The sequence below is a fragment of the Petaurus breviceps genome, unplaced genomic scaffold (genome assembly GCF_028583685.1).
Source record: "Petaurus breviceps papuanus isolate PSGF00001 unplaced genomic scaffold, PetGlider_PUasm1.0 117823, whole genome shotgun sequence".
NCBI lineage: Eukaryota > Metazoa > Chordata > Mammalia > Diprotodontia > Petauridae > Petaurus > Petaurus breviceps.
In genome coordinates this window covers 1-17,620 of record NW_027185615.1, presented here as the reverse complement: position 1 = coordinate 17,620, position 17,620 = coordinate 1, and the positions used below count along the sequence as shown (strand labels likewise).

General features: G+C 38.6%; 1 protein-coding gene across 1 annotated transcript; it reads left to right on the top strand.

The window, feature by feature from the left end:
* Positions 1-2,859: 2,859 nt before the first annotated feature.
* Positions 2,860-17,569, top strand: LOC138158925 (peroxisomal trans-2-enoyl-CoA reductase-like). The gene is made up of 7 exons (XM_069085269.1): positions 2,860-3,196; positions 8,199-8,332; positions 12,077-12,242; positions 13,601-13,682; positions 15,019-15,115; positions 15,768-15,878; positions 17,432-17,569. The coding sequence occupies exons 1-7, from the start codon at positions 3,073-3,075 to the stop codon at positions 17,552-17,554; spliced, it is 837 nt and encodes a 278-aa protein (XP_068941370.1). The 5' UTR covers positions 2,860-3,072; the 3' UTR covers positions 17,555-17,569.
* The last annotated feature ends 51 nt before the right edge of the window (positions 17,570-17,620 follow it).

Genomic DNA, 17,620 nt, shown 5'->3' with positions numbered 1-17,620 from the left:
TTTTTTTTTTTCATAAGAGGACTAACATGGAAATATGTTTTATATGACAACACATGGAAAACCTAATATCAAATTGCATGCCTTCTTAATGAAGAGGGAGGGAGGGAGAGGATTTTTAATTCAAGATTTTAAAAGTTGATATAGGGAAAAATAAAATACCAAATAAATAACAAAATAATCATTAAGAAGTATAATATTCTGGGGTGGCTAGGTGGTGCAGTGAATAAAGCACAGCTCTGGAGTCAGGAGGACCTGAGTTCAAATCCAACCTCAGACACTTAACACAAAACTAGCCGTGTGACCTTGGGCAACTCACTTAACCCCAACTGCCCTACCTTCCCCCCTCCAAAAAAACAGCAAAAAAGAAAAAGAAGTATGATATTCATGAGGAATAGGGCAGTGAGGTGATGCAATGGATAGAGTGCCAGGCCTGAAGTCAGGAAGACTTTTCTTCCTGAGTTCAAATCTGGTGTCAGACATTTACTAGCTGTGGTAAGTTATTTACCCTGTTTGCCTCAGTTTCCTCATATATAAAATGAGCTGGAGAAGGACATGGCAAAGCACTCCAATATATTTTCCAAGAAAACCTCAAATGGAGTCACCAAGAGTCAGACACTGAAACAACTGGACAACAAAAGGGATTTTAAGGAGCAAAGGCCCTGGAATAAAGTTTGTGTCATAAAATTGTCAGGGGTGCTCTGGTAAGACAGAGCAACCAGAGTAGAAAGTTTCCATACTGCAATGCAGATCAGCAGCTGGGATCTAAGCTTAGCCTTTGAGAATTGCCTGGAGTTCCTGTGGAATGACTAGTCCAGTGTGCCTAAGAAAAGCAAGACTCCACTTGATTTGAGTCGTCCTGACTCCTAGGCTGACAGCATTTCACTAGGTTCCTGTGTCTTTCTTGGTAAGTCTGGTAGGGCTTTAGAGTAGGGCTCTAGTGACAGAGTGAGATCTGTTCTCTGAGGTTTATCACTAGGTTCATTACAAGGTGATGGATTTTTCAGTCAGTTTCAAAGACCATCTACTAAGTCAGAGATGGAGATCAGAGAACCCTCCATCAGACAATCAGGGGAACAGCATTTTGCAGTGAAAAGATGAGTGGACTGAAAGTCAGGGAGACCTGGACTTAAATATCTCCTCCAATAATCCCTAGCTGTGAGATCTGGGGCAAATCAACCTCTCTCTAACTCTTAGTTTCTTAATTTCTAAAATTGCGATGATATCTCTACCCTCTATCCTTGTGAGGATCAAATGAGACAATGAATGTGAAATACTTTTAACAAGTTTTGAAGGGACTAGCAGATAGCTATCATTGCCAAAGAACTGACTTCCCACCTTTCCAGAGTAAAAATCTTTTCAGAGTGCTTTACTTTGAGATAAAAAAAAGAGAGAGAGAGAGAAGCCCATTTCCTTCTTCAAAGGGCATGAACTGAAATCTTTGAACTATAAAGAAAGGGGAAAAAATTCTACTAATAATAAATCAGAAGGAATGAGAGAGAGAATGGATCAAGCTAGAGGAGGGATGGTTGTCTTCTAGGAACTGAAGTCCCAGAGGCTGGCTGTGATCCAGTGGTGGAGAGAGCTATGATATCCTAACCAGAAGGCTGACCAGGTTTCCAACAAACTTTATAAAGTAACATTAAAAATCTGAGTGGTATGCTTTTATTATTTTTATACTTAATTTTTGTAGAGGTGCTAATATCTTACCTGGGAAAAGAATTACCTTCTCAAAAACAATTGACTCTTAACAAAGATTTTTATTAATATCTTTTTGTTGTTTTATGCTTATATTTCCCCCTGATTTTCACACCCTCCCCCAACCTCATTCCCCTTACAGAAATATCTTATAACACTTGACCTTCAAAAGCAGCATCCTTCCTGTTCTATTGAGTTACTAGAGGACATCCCTTAGACATTTCACATAGCCCTGCCAAATTTTCAAGTAAACGGATACAGCTTCACCAAATTAGATCCATTTACAAACCACTACAGTGTTGCATGCATGAAATAAGATGAAGAATATAAGAAGAATCAGTATAATCCAACACTCAATTCGACACAAAACACACAGGAGCTGCAGCCTTGTCTACAGCCTCCTTGCATTCATTGTCTAGGTAAGAAGCTCCTCCTGCCTCCATCTCACATACTGGCAGAAATGGAAACTCTCCATCACTATCCCTTTTTAAGAAGAATCCCTTGTCAAGCAGCCAGACGTGAAAGGGGCTCATTTTGCATACTGCTGAATCTATCACGCCCCAGCTTCTGACTTCCGTGACTCTTCCATTATGTTCCAATGTGTAAGCAGATGCACAAGCCAAGACACCTATTCAAGCCCTCAGTCTAGCTCGAGCACAACCCGTCGCCCCTACCACCGCCCTCCTTGACAAATCCTGTTTTCTGCCCCCTGCCCCGCTAGTCCGCTGCCCACAGGGCCAGCAACGACATCGCTTAAGGGGAAGGGAAGGGAACAAAAGCCAATCAATTCTAGTCCTAGCTGGTGCATCCAGGGATGCATGGATTGTCTTCATCCAAGAGTAACAATGGAAATGATTTTTTTTAATTGATAAAAATGCATTTCATTCCCCACAAGGCGCCTAGTCCTTGTCCTGGGCTTTTTCTTTTTCTTTTGGCACCAACCTTAAAACAAACAAACAAGAAGACATAATAAAACAAAACGGAGCCAGACTCTCACCTGAGGCTGCACCTGGATCCAGGGTGGGGAGAGGAAGCAGGGATTAAGCAAACCACCTCACCTTTCTCCCCAGCGTTTAGAGATCCCTCTGGTGGTCTGGGCAAAGCATAGCGTGAGGGTGGGGCGAACATCCTAGCCGGGTTTTCGGGGCTAGGATCTCTCCTCCTCAGAGACGATCACATGGTGCGAAAGTGGGTGGCCCTCCGTGGGCGGGGAATTGGCCATGTCCTGGGATTAACAGCCCACCTCTAAACTGTTGCTTTCTGGATAAAAAGCTTTCCTGGCAAGGCAGGAAGACTGTCTGGCTGGTGTGCTGGTCTCTGCCTGTCTTCCTGCAGGCCTAGGATCTTTCGTTCTGTGGGTCAGAGACCAAGCAGGTCATGGGTACAATGGCGAGGATGAAGAGCTGCCTGGCTCCTGGGTTGTTACGGAACCAAGTGGCTATCGTCACCGGCGGCGGCACAGGCATTGGCAAGGCTATAGCTACCGAGCTGCTGCATCTGGGTGTGTCCCTATGCCGGGTCTGGGCTGGCCCTGCTTGGGACGCTGGGGAGGTGGCAGAACTTGAGATACTGAGCGGTAGGGGCAGAAGACCATAGGATATGCTGGGGCAGTTTGTGGGAACGTGGAGATAAAGTGGGGACACTGAGGGCGAAAGGGGAAGCGCGGAAGACCCTTGAGGAGAGATAGGTAAAGGCAGGGCCCCTCTGCCTGAGAGGGACCGGCACTAAGGCTAAAGGCTAGGGGCCGAAGGGTAGGAGCTGGTGGGACTCTGAGAGAAGAGGGTCGAGGGAACGTGAGATATGTGGGAGAGGAACTGAGGAGACATTAGGAGGACAGGGAAAGAGACTGGTGGGGTCACTATAGTCTCTGAGGTCAGGGGAAGCCTTGCGGAGAGGGAGCCGGGATGGTGCAGAGAGGGGAAAGTTCGGGCTACTGTGACTCGGCCTGGGGAGCCAATGAGGGGAGAAGGATAGGGTTTGCGTAAGAGGGGCAGGAACTCTGGAATCGGGAAGTGAGGAGAGCGACAAATTGGAAGGAAGCTGGCACTGGGGAAAAGGGCAGTGGTTGGCAAGTGTCGGGGTGTATTCTCTATTGAGAAGAATGGGACCTCTGGAAGAGGCATACTGGCAGGGGGTTCATTGAATCAAAGATTGGACGCCAAACAGAAAGCCGGGAATTGTATTGGCATGCTGAGAAAAAACTGCTGATGGCAGTATCAACTTCCTAGATTTTAAGATTATACAGCGTTTCAAGCCTATGGTCCAAACTCAATCGCCAGCATTCCGCCCACAATTTAGAATAAATTAGTAACTTTCACAGTTGAAAGAGCAGTTAAAAAATAAGTGAGAATCATGCCATGGAGGAAAGGGAAGGTTTCTGGGAAATATTTGCCAAATAGCTGGCTAGTTTGTTATTGGAATGAGAAGACATTCACTGTGGAAGGGCAGGAGAGATATAAAAGGAGATAACCAAATATTTTAACAACTGTGAAAGTCGTTCCATTAGATAAAACTGCAGGAATGAAGTAACCTTTTAGACCAGACTTCAGCGGCCTCTTATCTAGGGATTAGGATACTAGTACCAAAACCGTGGTAAAAGGGCTAGGTGGCCCAGTGACTAGAGCACCAGCCCTGGAGTCAGGAGGCCCTGAGTTCAAATTCGGCCTCAGACACTTGACACATTTACTAGCCCTGTGACTTTAGGCAAGTCACTTAACCCCAATTGCCCTCCAAAAAAGGGAAAAAAAACAGTGGGTAAGACCATTAGAATTTAATATGTTCTTGCATAGTTTATCATATTATGTTTCTTCTTTAATAGCAGTTGCATCTTTTGTTATTCTATTAGGCTTTATTATTCTATTAAGCTTTCTGTCATTAGGTCACCAGATGTTTGGGGGTAGAGGAAGTCCTTTTATTATCCATTCATCAAAATGTTGCAATATGATTTGATTTGCCTCTGGGGGCAGAGTCAGGCTTAACTTGGAGTCAGCTGAGACTTGATTTTGAATGATACTTTGCACTTAGTTGCTATACTGTAACTTGGGGCAGGTCCCTTCACTTCATCTTCAGATTTCTTCTCTAGAACAAGTAGAACATTCTTTTAGTTTCTGCTTGTCACAGTTGTTGTGAAGGTCTAGCAACAGAATGTTCTCCCCAAAATGCTTTGCATACTTTACATACTATACATATAATCACTTTTGAAGAGACAGGAGTTGAGAGGAAAATGGGGAGAGGATCAGGACACAGTTGAGGAATATAGGACTGAGACAACAGCCTTCTAAGTATAGCAAAGTAGATGGCATGAGGGTGTCACTCTTTTTTGTATGTATGTCAGCATCAGTTTATAGTCATTCTCTTATTTTTACATTTCATCTCCAGTTCTCGAGAGATCAGGGTAGCTAGCTGGTATAGTGGATGAGCTCTGGGCCTGGAGTCAGGAAGACCTGAATTAAAATTTGGCCCCAGATACTACCTTTATGACCCTGGGCAAGTCCTTTAACCCTATTTGCCTGAGTTTCCTCATCTGTAAAATGTGCTGGAGAAGAAATAGCAAACCACCCCAGTGTCTTTGCCAAGAACACGTCAAATGGGAGCACTAAGAGTCCAACAGAACTAAACAACGACAATGTATTTGGACATTTTCTTTCTAATTAAGGTTCAGAGGCTCATAGAACTGGAGCTGGAAGGCACCTTGGAGATCATCTCTTAAACCCTTTCCTTTAACAAAGGAAGAAACAAAGGATTCAGTAAAACGTGGTTACCTGACCTTACATTTTGATCACGAAAGATGAGTAGGTTTACTTCAATTAGGAAAAATGTGTTGTGAGCCCTTAGAAAAGGAGACCTCAAAGCATATTAGCCATTTGACCATGGAGAAGTCACTAACCCTATGTGGACCTCAGTTTATATCTGTAAAATGGGTAAAACAATATCTATAATAGCTACTTCAATGTTATAAGCTTCAAGTGAGATAACAAGAGTAAAGTGTAACCTTTAAGACATGTATATAAATTTAAATTATTATCTTCTATTTCCATTCTGGTAGTCTTCTGAGTGACACTGCACTGTGAGAACAAATGGGGTAGATACAAAGATCAACAAGCTGTCTAACCACTCCTGTACTCTACAGGTTCGTTTCCCTTCTCTCAGTCCCACACTATGGCTATCCTATAAGGTTCTGCCCTGGGCTTCTCTTCTGGCTCCACATTCTTTCCCTTGTGATTTGATGCACAGCCCTGCCCTGCATTCAATTATCACCTCTTTGTGGATTAAGCCAAACTATCTGTGCTGCTTTAACCCCTGAGTCCCTGGCCCCCATTTCTACCCACCTACTGGGTATTTTTGCATATCGGTCCCATTAGTCCCTTTAACTCAACACATCCAAATCTGAATTCATCCTCCTCAACTCCTCCAAACGTGCCCCTTCCCCCTTCCAGTGTCCCTAGCTCTGTTGGTGACACCACCATCTACCTGGTTACTCAGTTTTGAAACCTCAGACATTAATTCTTTCTTCTCTCTCCTTTAGTCCTAACATCAATTTAGTTGCCAAACCCTACCTACTCCACCTGTGAAATATTTCTCGTGCTCATGTCCTCTGCTAGCTATCCTGCCACCTTTATTAAAGGCTTTATGATTTCTTCCTGGACTCTTAACTACTCTCTGCCTCCATTCTTTCCTTTGGTCACTTGATCCTTTTAAACAACTGCCAAAATAATCTTTCTTATCCTTAGATCTGCCCTTGTCATTCCTCTGCTCAAAATTTTTTAGTAGCTCCTTATTGTTGCATTGATGATAAAATAAATTTATTTTTAGTACAGCATTCAAGGCCATCTGTATCCTATTCTCAAATTACCTTTCGAGTCCTATTTAATCTCTGTTCCCCTTTAAGTATCTGTGTGCCAGCCAAGCTTGATAGCTGTTCCTGGACTTGATCCTTGCCTCTCCTGTCTTTCCTCATTCATGCAAATCACCACACATACAGAGCATGCATTTTCTCCATAGCTCCATCTGCTGAAATCCCTCTCTTCCAGCCTCAATCTAGGTTCCACCTCCTCCATGAAGCCTCCTTTTTGCCAGTCCAGCTCAAAGGGATACCCCCCCCCAATTTCTTACACCCCATTGTCTGGATTTATTCTTTACACTTGTCACAGAAAACATTGATAATCATATAGATATAGATAAATAGATCTTATTCCTTCTTGTTAGCATATAAGCTCCTTGAAACCAGAGATAATAATCTTTCTTTTGTGTAACTACCCAGTGCCTTGTACATTTTTTTTTCTCTGACCTGTGATTTCTTCAATTTTATAAATTCTGCTGTGGAAGTTCCTTCTACCCACAAAGACTGACAATTCCTCTGTAACTTAGAGCTGCAGAGAGTTGCCTGTGGCAGAGAGAGGTTGTCATGCCCCTGGTCTCACACAGTCAGCAGGTGTTAGAGAAGGAAGCTCAATTCTAATAATCCTGATTCCAAAAGTGGGCCTTTATCCACTACATCATGCTGCTCCTTTTGCCTTGCAAATAGCAACTGCTTAATAAATGTTTGCTGAGTAAAAAGACAAGAGAACATTCTTGGACTAAGAACTACAGAGTGAGATCAAGGACTTTTTTCTTATTTTAAATCAACCAAGCAATCAAGCAATAAACATTTATTAAGCACTTACTGTGTGACAGACACTGTCACAAAATGACCCTGGAAGCATTTACAAGGAATTCCTTTATGGCAAGGGTCCTTAACCTGAGACCAACAGATCCCAAAGGGGCCTTGGATAGATTTCAGGGTTCCACGAGCTTGTTTTCTTAAATATTTTGAGAAATGAATATTAATACAATTAGTTTTCTTTGCAATCCCACGTGTTTATTTTGCATGTTTAAAAATAGTATTCTGAGAAGGGGTCCTTAATCTTCACCAGGCTGCCAAAGAAGGATTCATGAGAAAAAGTTTAAGAACTTCTGTGTTATAGTAAAGATATACAAATATATCATCAAGTTGTATCGTGGATCGAGCAATATGTTAATGAAACACATGGCGTAGATAAGTTTGGATTATCTGAAGATATCTGTACTCCATGGCCAGGTATATCACAGGTTCAACAGCTGAGCAGAAAAAGTTATTTACATCTTCTATTATATATTCTGCAGGAACACATTAGATTATGGGGAGGTCAACATCATTGCTGTTTAAAGATATCCAGACCCTTCCTGTCTGTATGATTTCATGTAGGTCATCCCTCAGAGCAAGACCTGTAGCACATTGGGTAAATTTCTTTATGAATGACTTATGCAAAAACAAATAAGTATTTCGTGGAATGGGAATGCAAACTTTAGGTGGGCTTTGATTTGTTAATGGAGTACCCAAACTCATTAGGTTAGGATTCACTGAAAGATGTGTGATTACTGCTAAAGTTGGCAACAGCTAATGAGATTTTGAAAATTCAATTTATTTTTTATATTCAATTTTATTCCCTAATAAGATAATTTTATTTGTTTGGTTTTCTTGCCAGAATGTAATGTAATCATTGCTTCCCGTCACTTTGATGTATTAAAATCTACAGCAGAAGAGTTGAATGCTGCCCTCCTTCCCTCCAACCCAGCCACTGTTACTCCCATCCAGTGCAATATTCGAAAAGAAGAAGAGGTAGAGTTAACATCTGTAATTTTTGTTTCTCTAGAAGTTATGAAAATTATGTGGGGAGTATATTATTGTCCTAAGTACTTCTTTGATATATTTTCTCATCTTAATGTACTATTGATTAGTAAAAATGCTTGGGAAATTGTTTATTTCTGTTCATTAGTTTTTTTCTGGTTAACATCAGATTAACCCTAAATACTTTTTTCTTTCGATCCCTGTTGATAATTTTTCTAAAACATACACTTTCTTGCTTTTTTAAGTAGAGTGTATTCAAAAGAAGCAAATCTAGCAAACTACACATATCTGCAAAGTCATTCTTTCACACTCACTTCACATATCTAATCCATTGACAAATCTTTTTTTGTCTACTTTCATAAGATCCCTCCTATCTGTCTCCCATTAACTCATAAAATCACCACCATAGTACAGATTCTCCTCTTATGTAGACTACTTCCATAATTCTCTAATTGGTCTTCTAGCCTCCAATCTCCTTCTTGCTCATCCATGCTTCATTTAGCTGTTGGTAATTTTCTTTATTCTCTTTTAACAATAATTCAGAAATTTTTTCTAAGGGCTTTAGTTATAGTGTTAATCTAAATGAAAACTGACAAGTCCTAAAGATGTTGATTACTAACTCTGTGTTGAATGTAGTGAATTTTCCACAAAATCAAACAAACCATTTCTGAGTTTTTTCCTCAGATAAAGCTTAACAGTACTACCTTCTCTAGGGTCTTATGAAAAATAATAATAACTGGGGCAGCCAGGTAGCACAGCAAGTAAGAGCACCGGCTCCAGTGGCAGGATGACCTGCGGATTGAATCCTGGGCTCAGACACTTAGCACCCACCCAGAAACACCTGGCCGTGTAACCTTGAGCAAGTTACTTAACCCCGATTGCTTTAAAAAAATAATAATAATAACTAACATTTATATAGCACTCACCATGAGTCAGGCACTGTGCTAAATGCTTTACAAAAGTTATCTCTTTTTTTTCTCACACCAATTCTTCAAGGTAGGTACTATTGCCATTTTACAAATGAGGAAATGGAAGGAAAAAGAGGGTAAGTGACTTGTCACACAACTAGGAAGTATCTGAGGAAAGATTTGAATTCAAATTTTCCTGATTCAAGGACAGGCACTCCATCCACCAGCTGCCTAGCATAAGAACTAAGAAATGACCTTCTTATTTTAGTGGCATTGATTTTTTTGTCTGTAAAGGCTTTCAAGGGGTAGCTAGGTGATAGATGGAATGCTGATTCTAGAGTCAGAAAAATTCATCTTTGTGAGTTCAAATCTGGCCTCGAACACTTACTAGCTGTATGACCCTGGGCGAGTCACTTAAACCTGTCTGCCTCAGTTCTTCATCTGCAATAAAATAAGGTGGAGAAAGAGATGGCAAACCATTACAGTATTTTTGCCAAAAAAAAAACAAACCAAACCCTAAATGGAGTCACAAAGAGTCAAACATGGCTGAGCAGCAGCAACAACAATGAAGGCTTTTAAATTTCAGGTAATCAAAATGATCGATTTTGATTTTTTGAGATACTATCTGTCATTTGAGTGGCTAAGAACTCTTCCCCTTAGTCATAGCTGTGATACTCCTCAGCTCACCGTCTTCTAATTTTTTTTGGTGTGATATTTTCTATTGACTATGTAACCAGTCTGAACTTATTGTGGTCTGATGCTATAAGATGCTGGTCTAATCCTAAAGAGGTTGTAGGATATGGATATGGACATGTGGTACAGGGCATGCATAATACCTTACTTTGCTTCCCACTTTTCTCAGCAGTTCTTGTTCAACAGCAAATTCTTCCCCAAGTAGGTTCTCTGACTTATTGAACCCTGAATTTGCTTCTGATTTTTCCCCAGCTGGTATGTTCTTCTGTACTAATTTCCTTTAAAAAAATACCAAATAATTTTGGTGATTACTGCTTTATGATATAATTTGAGACTGGTCTTGTTCCTCTGCCTTCATTCTCATTTTCCCCCCTAATATTTCTATGACAGTGCCAAACTTTTTTATTCTTGCAAATTAATTTTGTTACTCTTTGCAACTCCCTATAAAGTACCTGTAGGACACTTTTCAATGGCTCTTAGAGCTTGATACAATTTACTCTCTATTTTTTTTTCTAATTTCACTTCAAAATTTATGACTTTTCTTTTCCTTGATGTATCCTAGGCTTACCACTAGCACCAGTCTTAAGTTTATTAAACATAATCAGCACCCTCCTTTCTGTGCATGTACCAAAAAGGCAAAAATCTTCTGCCTTTTTATTATTTATTTTATTTTATTAATAAAATAATAATAATAAAATATATTTTATTTATTTTTATTTATTTATTATTATCTGCCTGTAATTATTAAGTGGTAAGACAGAGGGGAAGGAGGACTGAACTAAAGAGAACGCATGTGAAACAAATTATCTGAGGTGGAGTTGGTCACTTAGCTATGAGTGGTGAAAGACCATAAGGAAAACGGGACTCTCTCTCTCCACCTCACTCTCTCTCTGTCTGTCCCTCTCTCCCTCTGTCTCTCTTTGTCTCTCCCTCACTCTCTCTCTCTCTCTGTCTCTGTCTCTCTCTGTATGTGTATGTGTATACACACACATACACAGATATACATATATGTATATATGTACATATATATAATATGTGTTTATATATACACATATACATATGCATATACACACACACTATCCTAAGGGGAAAGAAAAGACTTCTGGTAATAGATAATTATCATATTATTAATTTATATTCCTATGACATTCTAGAGGCAACTAATGCGGTGGAATTAGGAAGTTCTGAGTTCAAATCCATCCTCAGATGCTAAGCAGTATGAATTTGGTCAAGTCACATAATCTGAGTTTCTTCAAATATAAAATGATGATAATTACAGCAAAATTATAAGGTTGTTGAGAGGATCAAATGAGATAATATTTGTAAAGGCACTTTACACAGTTCCTAACACATAGTAGGCATTGTTTCTGATGCGTGGTAGGTTCTATATAAATGTTTACTTCCTCCCTTCCAAAGTTTGCAAAGTAGAGCCCTCCCAATAGCCCTGGAATGATGTAGAGAGTACAAGTATTATTATTTCTGTCTCACAGATGGGGAAACTGTTGTTGAGACAAGTGAAAAAACTTCCCCAAGGCCACACATCTAAATGATAGAGTCACATTTGAGCAATGTTTTCTTCCTCACCTTCTATTGCTCTTAATCCACCAGAGAAGGAAATGGCAAACCACTACAGTATCTTTGCCAAGCAAATCCCATGGACCATGGAATCGGGAAGAGTTGAACATGACTGAATGACTCAACAACAAGAATAACGTCTTACTCCAGATCTAACATTCTTTTCCACATTGCCTCTAGGACAAGTATCATTAGCTACAGTGTAAAGATTGTGAAACTGAGGCTCAGCACTTTTCTCACTGCTTCCTATCATTGCCATTAATAAACATTGATTGAGTCCTTGATGTGTGGTGGAGGAGAAGGGGGAGTCAGGCCCTGGCATTATGATCTCTGGATGTTGAGAACTGGTTAGCCATTGGTAAGAGGCAGAACAAATGATATTCATAAATACATTTTTTTTTTACAGGTTTGTGAACTGCTGGCTTTTAGTTCTTTCTGATGTGTATCAACTGAGTTAGGGCCTGTTGTGGAGGGATTTTGGCCATGATAATCTTCAGTATGAGGTTATCAGTCGCAGTTTGGGTTCTTTAACCAACTTATTTTCTTGTGCTTGTTTTAGATTAACAATTTGGTTAAATCTACATTGGACATCCATGGTAAGATCAATTTCTTGGTGAACAATGGAGGAGGTCAATTCCTGTCTCCTTCTGAACTTATCACTTCAAAAGGATGGAATGCTGTGATTGAAACCAACCTGACTGGCACCTTCTACCTTTGCAAAGCAGGTAGGGGTGGTAAATATTCAGAGGAGGTAGGCCTTTCTTCATTTTTAGATCATAAAAACCCCTGAGAAGTATTACTTACACTGAAGTGCCCAATTCTTAAAGGAGCTGTGACTTGGCAAATATGAATGTTCCCAGTACTGATGTACGTTGCAGCCTCTCCACAATTTTGTAGGTTGCCTCCATAAGTAGCTAAAATATTTGCCATCTTGTAACCTTCCTGGTGGTAAATATCTCCAAACAGACTGAATTGGGTCCTTAGGCAACAAGCTCAGAGGCCTTCCCCAAACCATATCTGGAGTAGTGCTGAACTCTGAATAACACTTGGGTTCTCTGGGCATAACCTTTGTAATCCCATAGTTATCTCTATGCCTTGGAATGTGACTTATGAGTGAAATTTTAGTAGTGCCTGAAGTACCCATATTTTCCTATCTTGTTCTCATTTTGAAAATCATACATTTGATAAAAATTTTCTAGAAACCTCCAAAGACATTTATTAATATCTAATAATACGTAATAATTATAGATAGGGGGCACAATGAATAGAGCACTGGACTTGGAATCAGGAAGACTCATTTTCCTGATTTCAAATCTGGTCTCAGGGACTTATTAACTGTGTGACCCTAGACAAGTCACTTAAACTGTTTGCTTCAGTTTTCTCATCTATAAAATGAGCTGGAGAATAAAAACAAACAAACAACAACCAAAAAACAAACAAGTGCTCCAGTATCTTTGCCAAGAAAACCCTAAATGAGGTTATAGAGTCAGACACAACTGAAACTAAACAACAACAATATTTTAATAGACTAATAGTGTAATATATTAATAGTTATATTATTAATTGGTCTATTAGATGATTATTCTAATAAATTTGATAATATTTATATTATTTGTATTAGACATGTATATATATATATATATACATATATATATATATATATAATTTTTTGTTTCAATTGTGCCCTAATGCCCCCCTAACTTCTCCAGGGTCCACACCTCCAATTTGGAAAACACTCATAGTTCTATATTATTGTGGCACTGATAATTGTTCTATCTCTTAATGATTACATACTTTACATGTTGGCATGATGGTCTGAACTGTGATCTCTCAGACATCAGAATAAAGCTGTACTGATATAGAATAGAGGCTTTTATCTAAGGAAAGGTTTAAAAGAGTAAACTGATATGGCATTATTTAACCTGGAGAAGATAAATTGGAGAGTTAACTAGGCAACAGTCTTTATGCCCAGCAACAGTTTGCTCACATAGATAGCAAATGGCAGAATGGAGATTTACTCCTAGATATCCCCTATTACCCTGAGTTGTATGAAAATGATTGAATTTTATTGTCTTTTGGACAGTTTTCAAGTCGTGGATGAAGGAACACGGAGGGTCTATTGTGAACATCATTGTAATGTTAAGTCAAGGATTTCCTAAAGCTGTGTAAGAATTTTTATATACTTCCTTTTGTCTGGGAACTCTACTTAAACTCTTTAACGTGGGGTTTTGATGCCTCTCATAATTTCAAACTTTCTTCTTTTTTCCTTTGAGGCTTTAAGAAGGTACTTTTAAAGTATTCCTATGTACTTGGCACCATGCTGGCTCCATCTATGTTTTGGGATTGCTTCAGTGGTCAGGTGTTAGATGATGTAACCAAAGGATATGCTAAGTTTTGACACACATATTCTTCATTATCAGGACAACTCATGGATCCTATAGATATTTCTGATGATTTCATTTATACTCTTTCTGTGTGTCATACCATAGACACCAATACATATCCCCCATCATCGCCCTGCTTTTCCCCATTATGATTTATTTAACTATCTACATAGAACTTTAGGATAAAGCCAGCTTTTTAGACTTTTCCAGATTTTAGACATTTCCTGATGATTTTGCATTAACTGCAGGCTGAATTATCTGTGAAATCCTTGGTTACTCTTTGAAGTGTGTGTCATTCATCTTGAGATGTTTTTCTGCCTCTCATTTTCCATGTTGCAGATACAAGTTGAAAATCTTTTTTTTTTTGGTGTGGGGGAGAGAAGGTATCTCTTCTAAAAACTATCTCTTAATTGTTCATTTCCTCTTTAAGGAATACCTTTATATTATATAATTATATAATATATATTCATTATATAACATATAGTTATATAATATACTTATTATATAATAATATGTGCAATCATGTAAAACATTTCTATATTACTTATTTTGTGCAAGATGAGAGCAAGAAGGAGAGAGAGAAGAAGATGAAGAAGAAGGAGGAGGAGGAAGAGGAGGAAAAACAAGAAGAAGAAGAAGAAGAAAGCATGCTTCACTCTATATTCAGACATTAATTCTTTACCTGGAGGCAGATAGCATTTCTTATCTTGAGTCCTTTGGGATCATTGTAGTGGTAGTGCTGAGAATAGCTGACTCATTCATAGTTCTTCATTGTAAAATGTTGCTGTTGCCACTCATGTAAATCTTTCTAGGTTTCACAATACCTTTTCAAAGAATGGTTGCCCTACTTATTTTCATAAGTTTGGATGGAGACATAGAGAATTTTCTTTTAACATCATTTGGTTTCCAGGATAACTTCCTGGAACTTGCTTGAACTACTAAACAGTTTTCCCTCATCTTCCAGAAGACAGTTGGATGGTACAGCCCCAAATATTGCTTAACAGGAGTGTATTTTTTGAACTGTTCTTCTGTGACTTAATGCACCAGTTAGTTTTCATGTAAATATAAATGATTAGTGGAAGTTAAATAAAGCCTTTATTTTTTTCTTCCTTAAAAGGCACAGTGGAGCAGCGAGAGCTGGTGTTGAAAATATGAGCAAAACTTTAGCAGCGGAATGGGCCTGCCATGGAATAAGAATCAATTGTATCAGTCCTGTAGGTAACCAGTTATGTGTATACAATATTTGTTGTTACATTTTCCTTGTTAGTCATAGGTACATTCCATGTTAATATTTATTACAAAAGAGAACATTAGGCAATAGACAAGTTAGAGATTCTATTTGTTGCCAAAGTATTCTTTTATGTGCAATAACATTTGTAAAGAATTTTCCTAGTGCATTAATGTGTTTTGTTGGTTTCTTTCACTTTAACTCCTGGAGAAAGTGTGGAGTCAGCGAACTTCAAATCAAAGTGTTAAGGAGGGAGGAAGAGTAGTATGTCTACAGAGATAAAGCACTTTCACAATGTGAAATGTATTTGTCTGTTAGATCTTGTTATTTAGGGCACTTATTCTAGAAGGTCCTGAGAAATAGAATCTTTCCTTGTTTACTCCTATTTTTGGTAGCTTAGCCTCTGACTGGCAATTAGTTCAGAGACCCCTGGTGTTCTGTTATTTCCTTGCAAGTAGGTGTAATCCACTTAGGGAGAATAATTGTTGCTCTATGACATTATTGAGAAGCTCAAATAGTAGCTCTGTGATTCTTTACATCTAATCTCTTCTGTTATTTAAATCTCTATGCTGATAGTTCTATTCAGAATTCATTCTCTTGCTTATTTTTTTTACCTTCTCTTTTGTCCCCAAACCTAGGGAATAATTTATTCCCCAACTGCCTTTAGCAACTATGAAAAAGCTGGAGTGACTTACATGAGAGAACTCTTTCACACTTGCCCAGCTAAAAGATTTGGTGTTCCAGAAGAGGTAATTTCAATTTCTCAATCTCTCTCTTTCTCCCTCCCTCTCTCCTCATCCTTATGTCTATCTCTCATCATCTTTCCTCCCCTTCTCTCATCTTCCTTAACTCTTTCTATCTGTATCTTCTCTGTTTTCATATAGCCATAGAATGTTAGAGTTTCAAAGAACATTGGAGGCAGGAGGAGGAACAGAGAGAATATTTAAAGGAACATCATCTCATTTAGTTTTTAAAAGAACTTTAAATAGTTAATGGGAGTGGCGGCCAGGTGGCTCAGCGAGTAAGAGCGCCGAGGACCTGGAGATCGAATCCCGGGCTCAGACACTCAGCACCACACCCAAAAATAACTGGCCCTGTAACCTTGAGCAAGTTACTTAACCCCGATTGCTTAAAAAAAAAAAATAGTTAATGGATCCATTAAAGTTTGCGGTTGATAAGCTCTTCTGGGATGCAAAGTGCTGAACTGATAGAAGTCAATTGCTGGAAGATCATAGGGCTGTGTGAATAGACAGAAGAGAGGTACTTGGTTTTTGGTGCCATCAGATGCAGTTGGAAAAAATATATAAATACCATTTGCATTTCACAACTCATTAATTTTGGGAGAAATGTATATTTGCTCTTTCTCCGTCAATATAGTCTTTCAGATTAATCAACTCTAAAGCAGAGTCCAAGTCATTTAATTGTGTATACCAGACATCATTCAGCTTCCCTGAGTTAATTATGTTGAGATAAAGGATTCAACAATTTGGAGGATGTATGCTTAAATGAATAGAAGGAAAACCTTTCTTATATATCAGCGGGAACAGTACCTAAGGTGAATTTAAAAATAGTAAAATTCTTTATCCTGAAATATGAACAAAAATAATGCCAGCTATATGATGAGAAAACATGAGCCCTGTGTACTCAGAATTGAGATTATCATCTTATGTGTATGTGTGCATACATATACGTACAACAAATGAAAATTCATTTTATTGATTTCTTCACTTGTATTGAATCCATATAATATATATATATATATGAGGTTATTTACTCAGTCCCCAATCTCTACTACTTCATACTTCACTATCAATTTATTCAACACAGGCTAAAAAATCATCTTTTACCTTTTGCAACTTTTTCCCACTTGTCCAGCAATTTCCACAATTGTTCAGAGAAAATCAACAAGGTAATGCTTAATGAGGATACATAAAGCACATATGTAGTCAGGATTTTGCTTTAAGATATTGTATTCAGGAGCATCTAAAGTAGAAAGCTGTATCATATTTCTGTTCAACAAAAGGGAACACTCCACAACAATGAAGATTTTCTAAAAATAAAATTGCTTCAGAAAATTATTGGTTAAAAGAGCACATATGATCACTTGCCCACTGATGTCATAGAATGGACTCAGTTTTAGGTACACATTGTACTAAATGATATCTGAGAAGTTGTCTAATATTGTGATTCTGTGATATGTATGGACATAGATGTAGATAGAATATATGTAGATGTAGATAGAAAAGTATGAATATCTACGCAATTGCACACATGAATGTAACAAGCATATTTTATTTCTTAGATCTCCTCCGTCGCATGTTTCTTGTTATCTCCTGCAGCTTCATATATTACAGGACACACAGTGGTTGTGGATGGTGGTATTACTTTGTATTCTCGAATGTTGGACATACCAGGTGAGTCATAAAGAAAAATGACTGATCAAAAAGTTTGTGAGTTTCAGTATAAGATTTTAAATTTTCTGAAATTATTT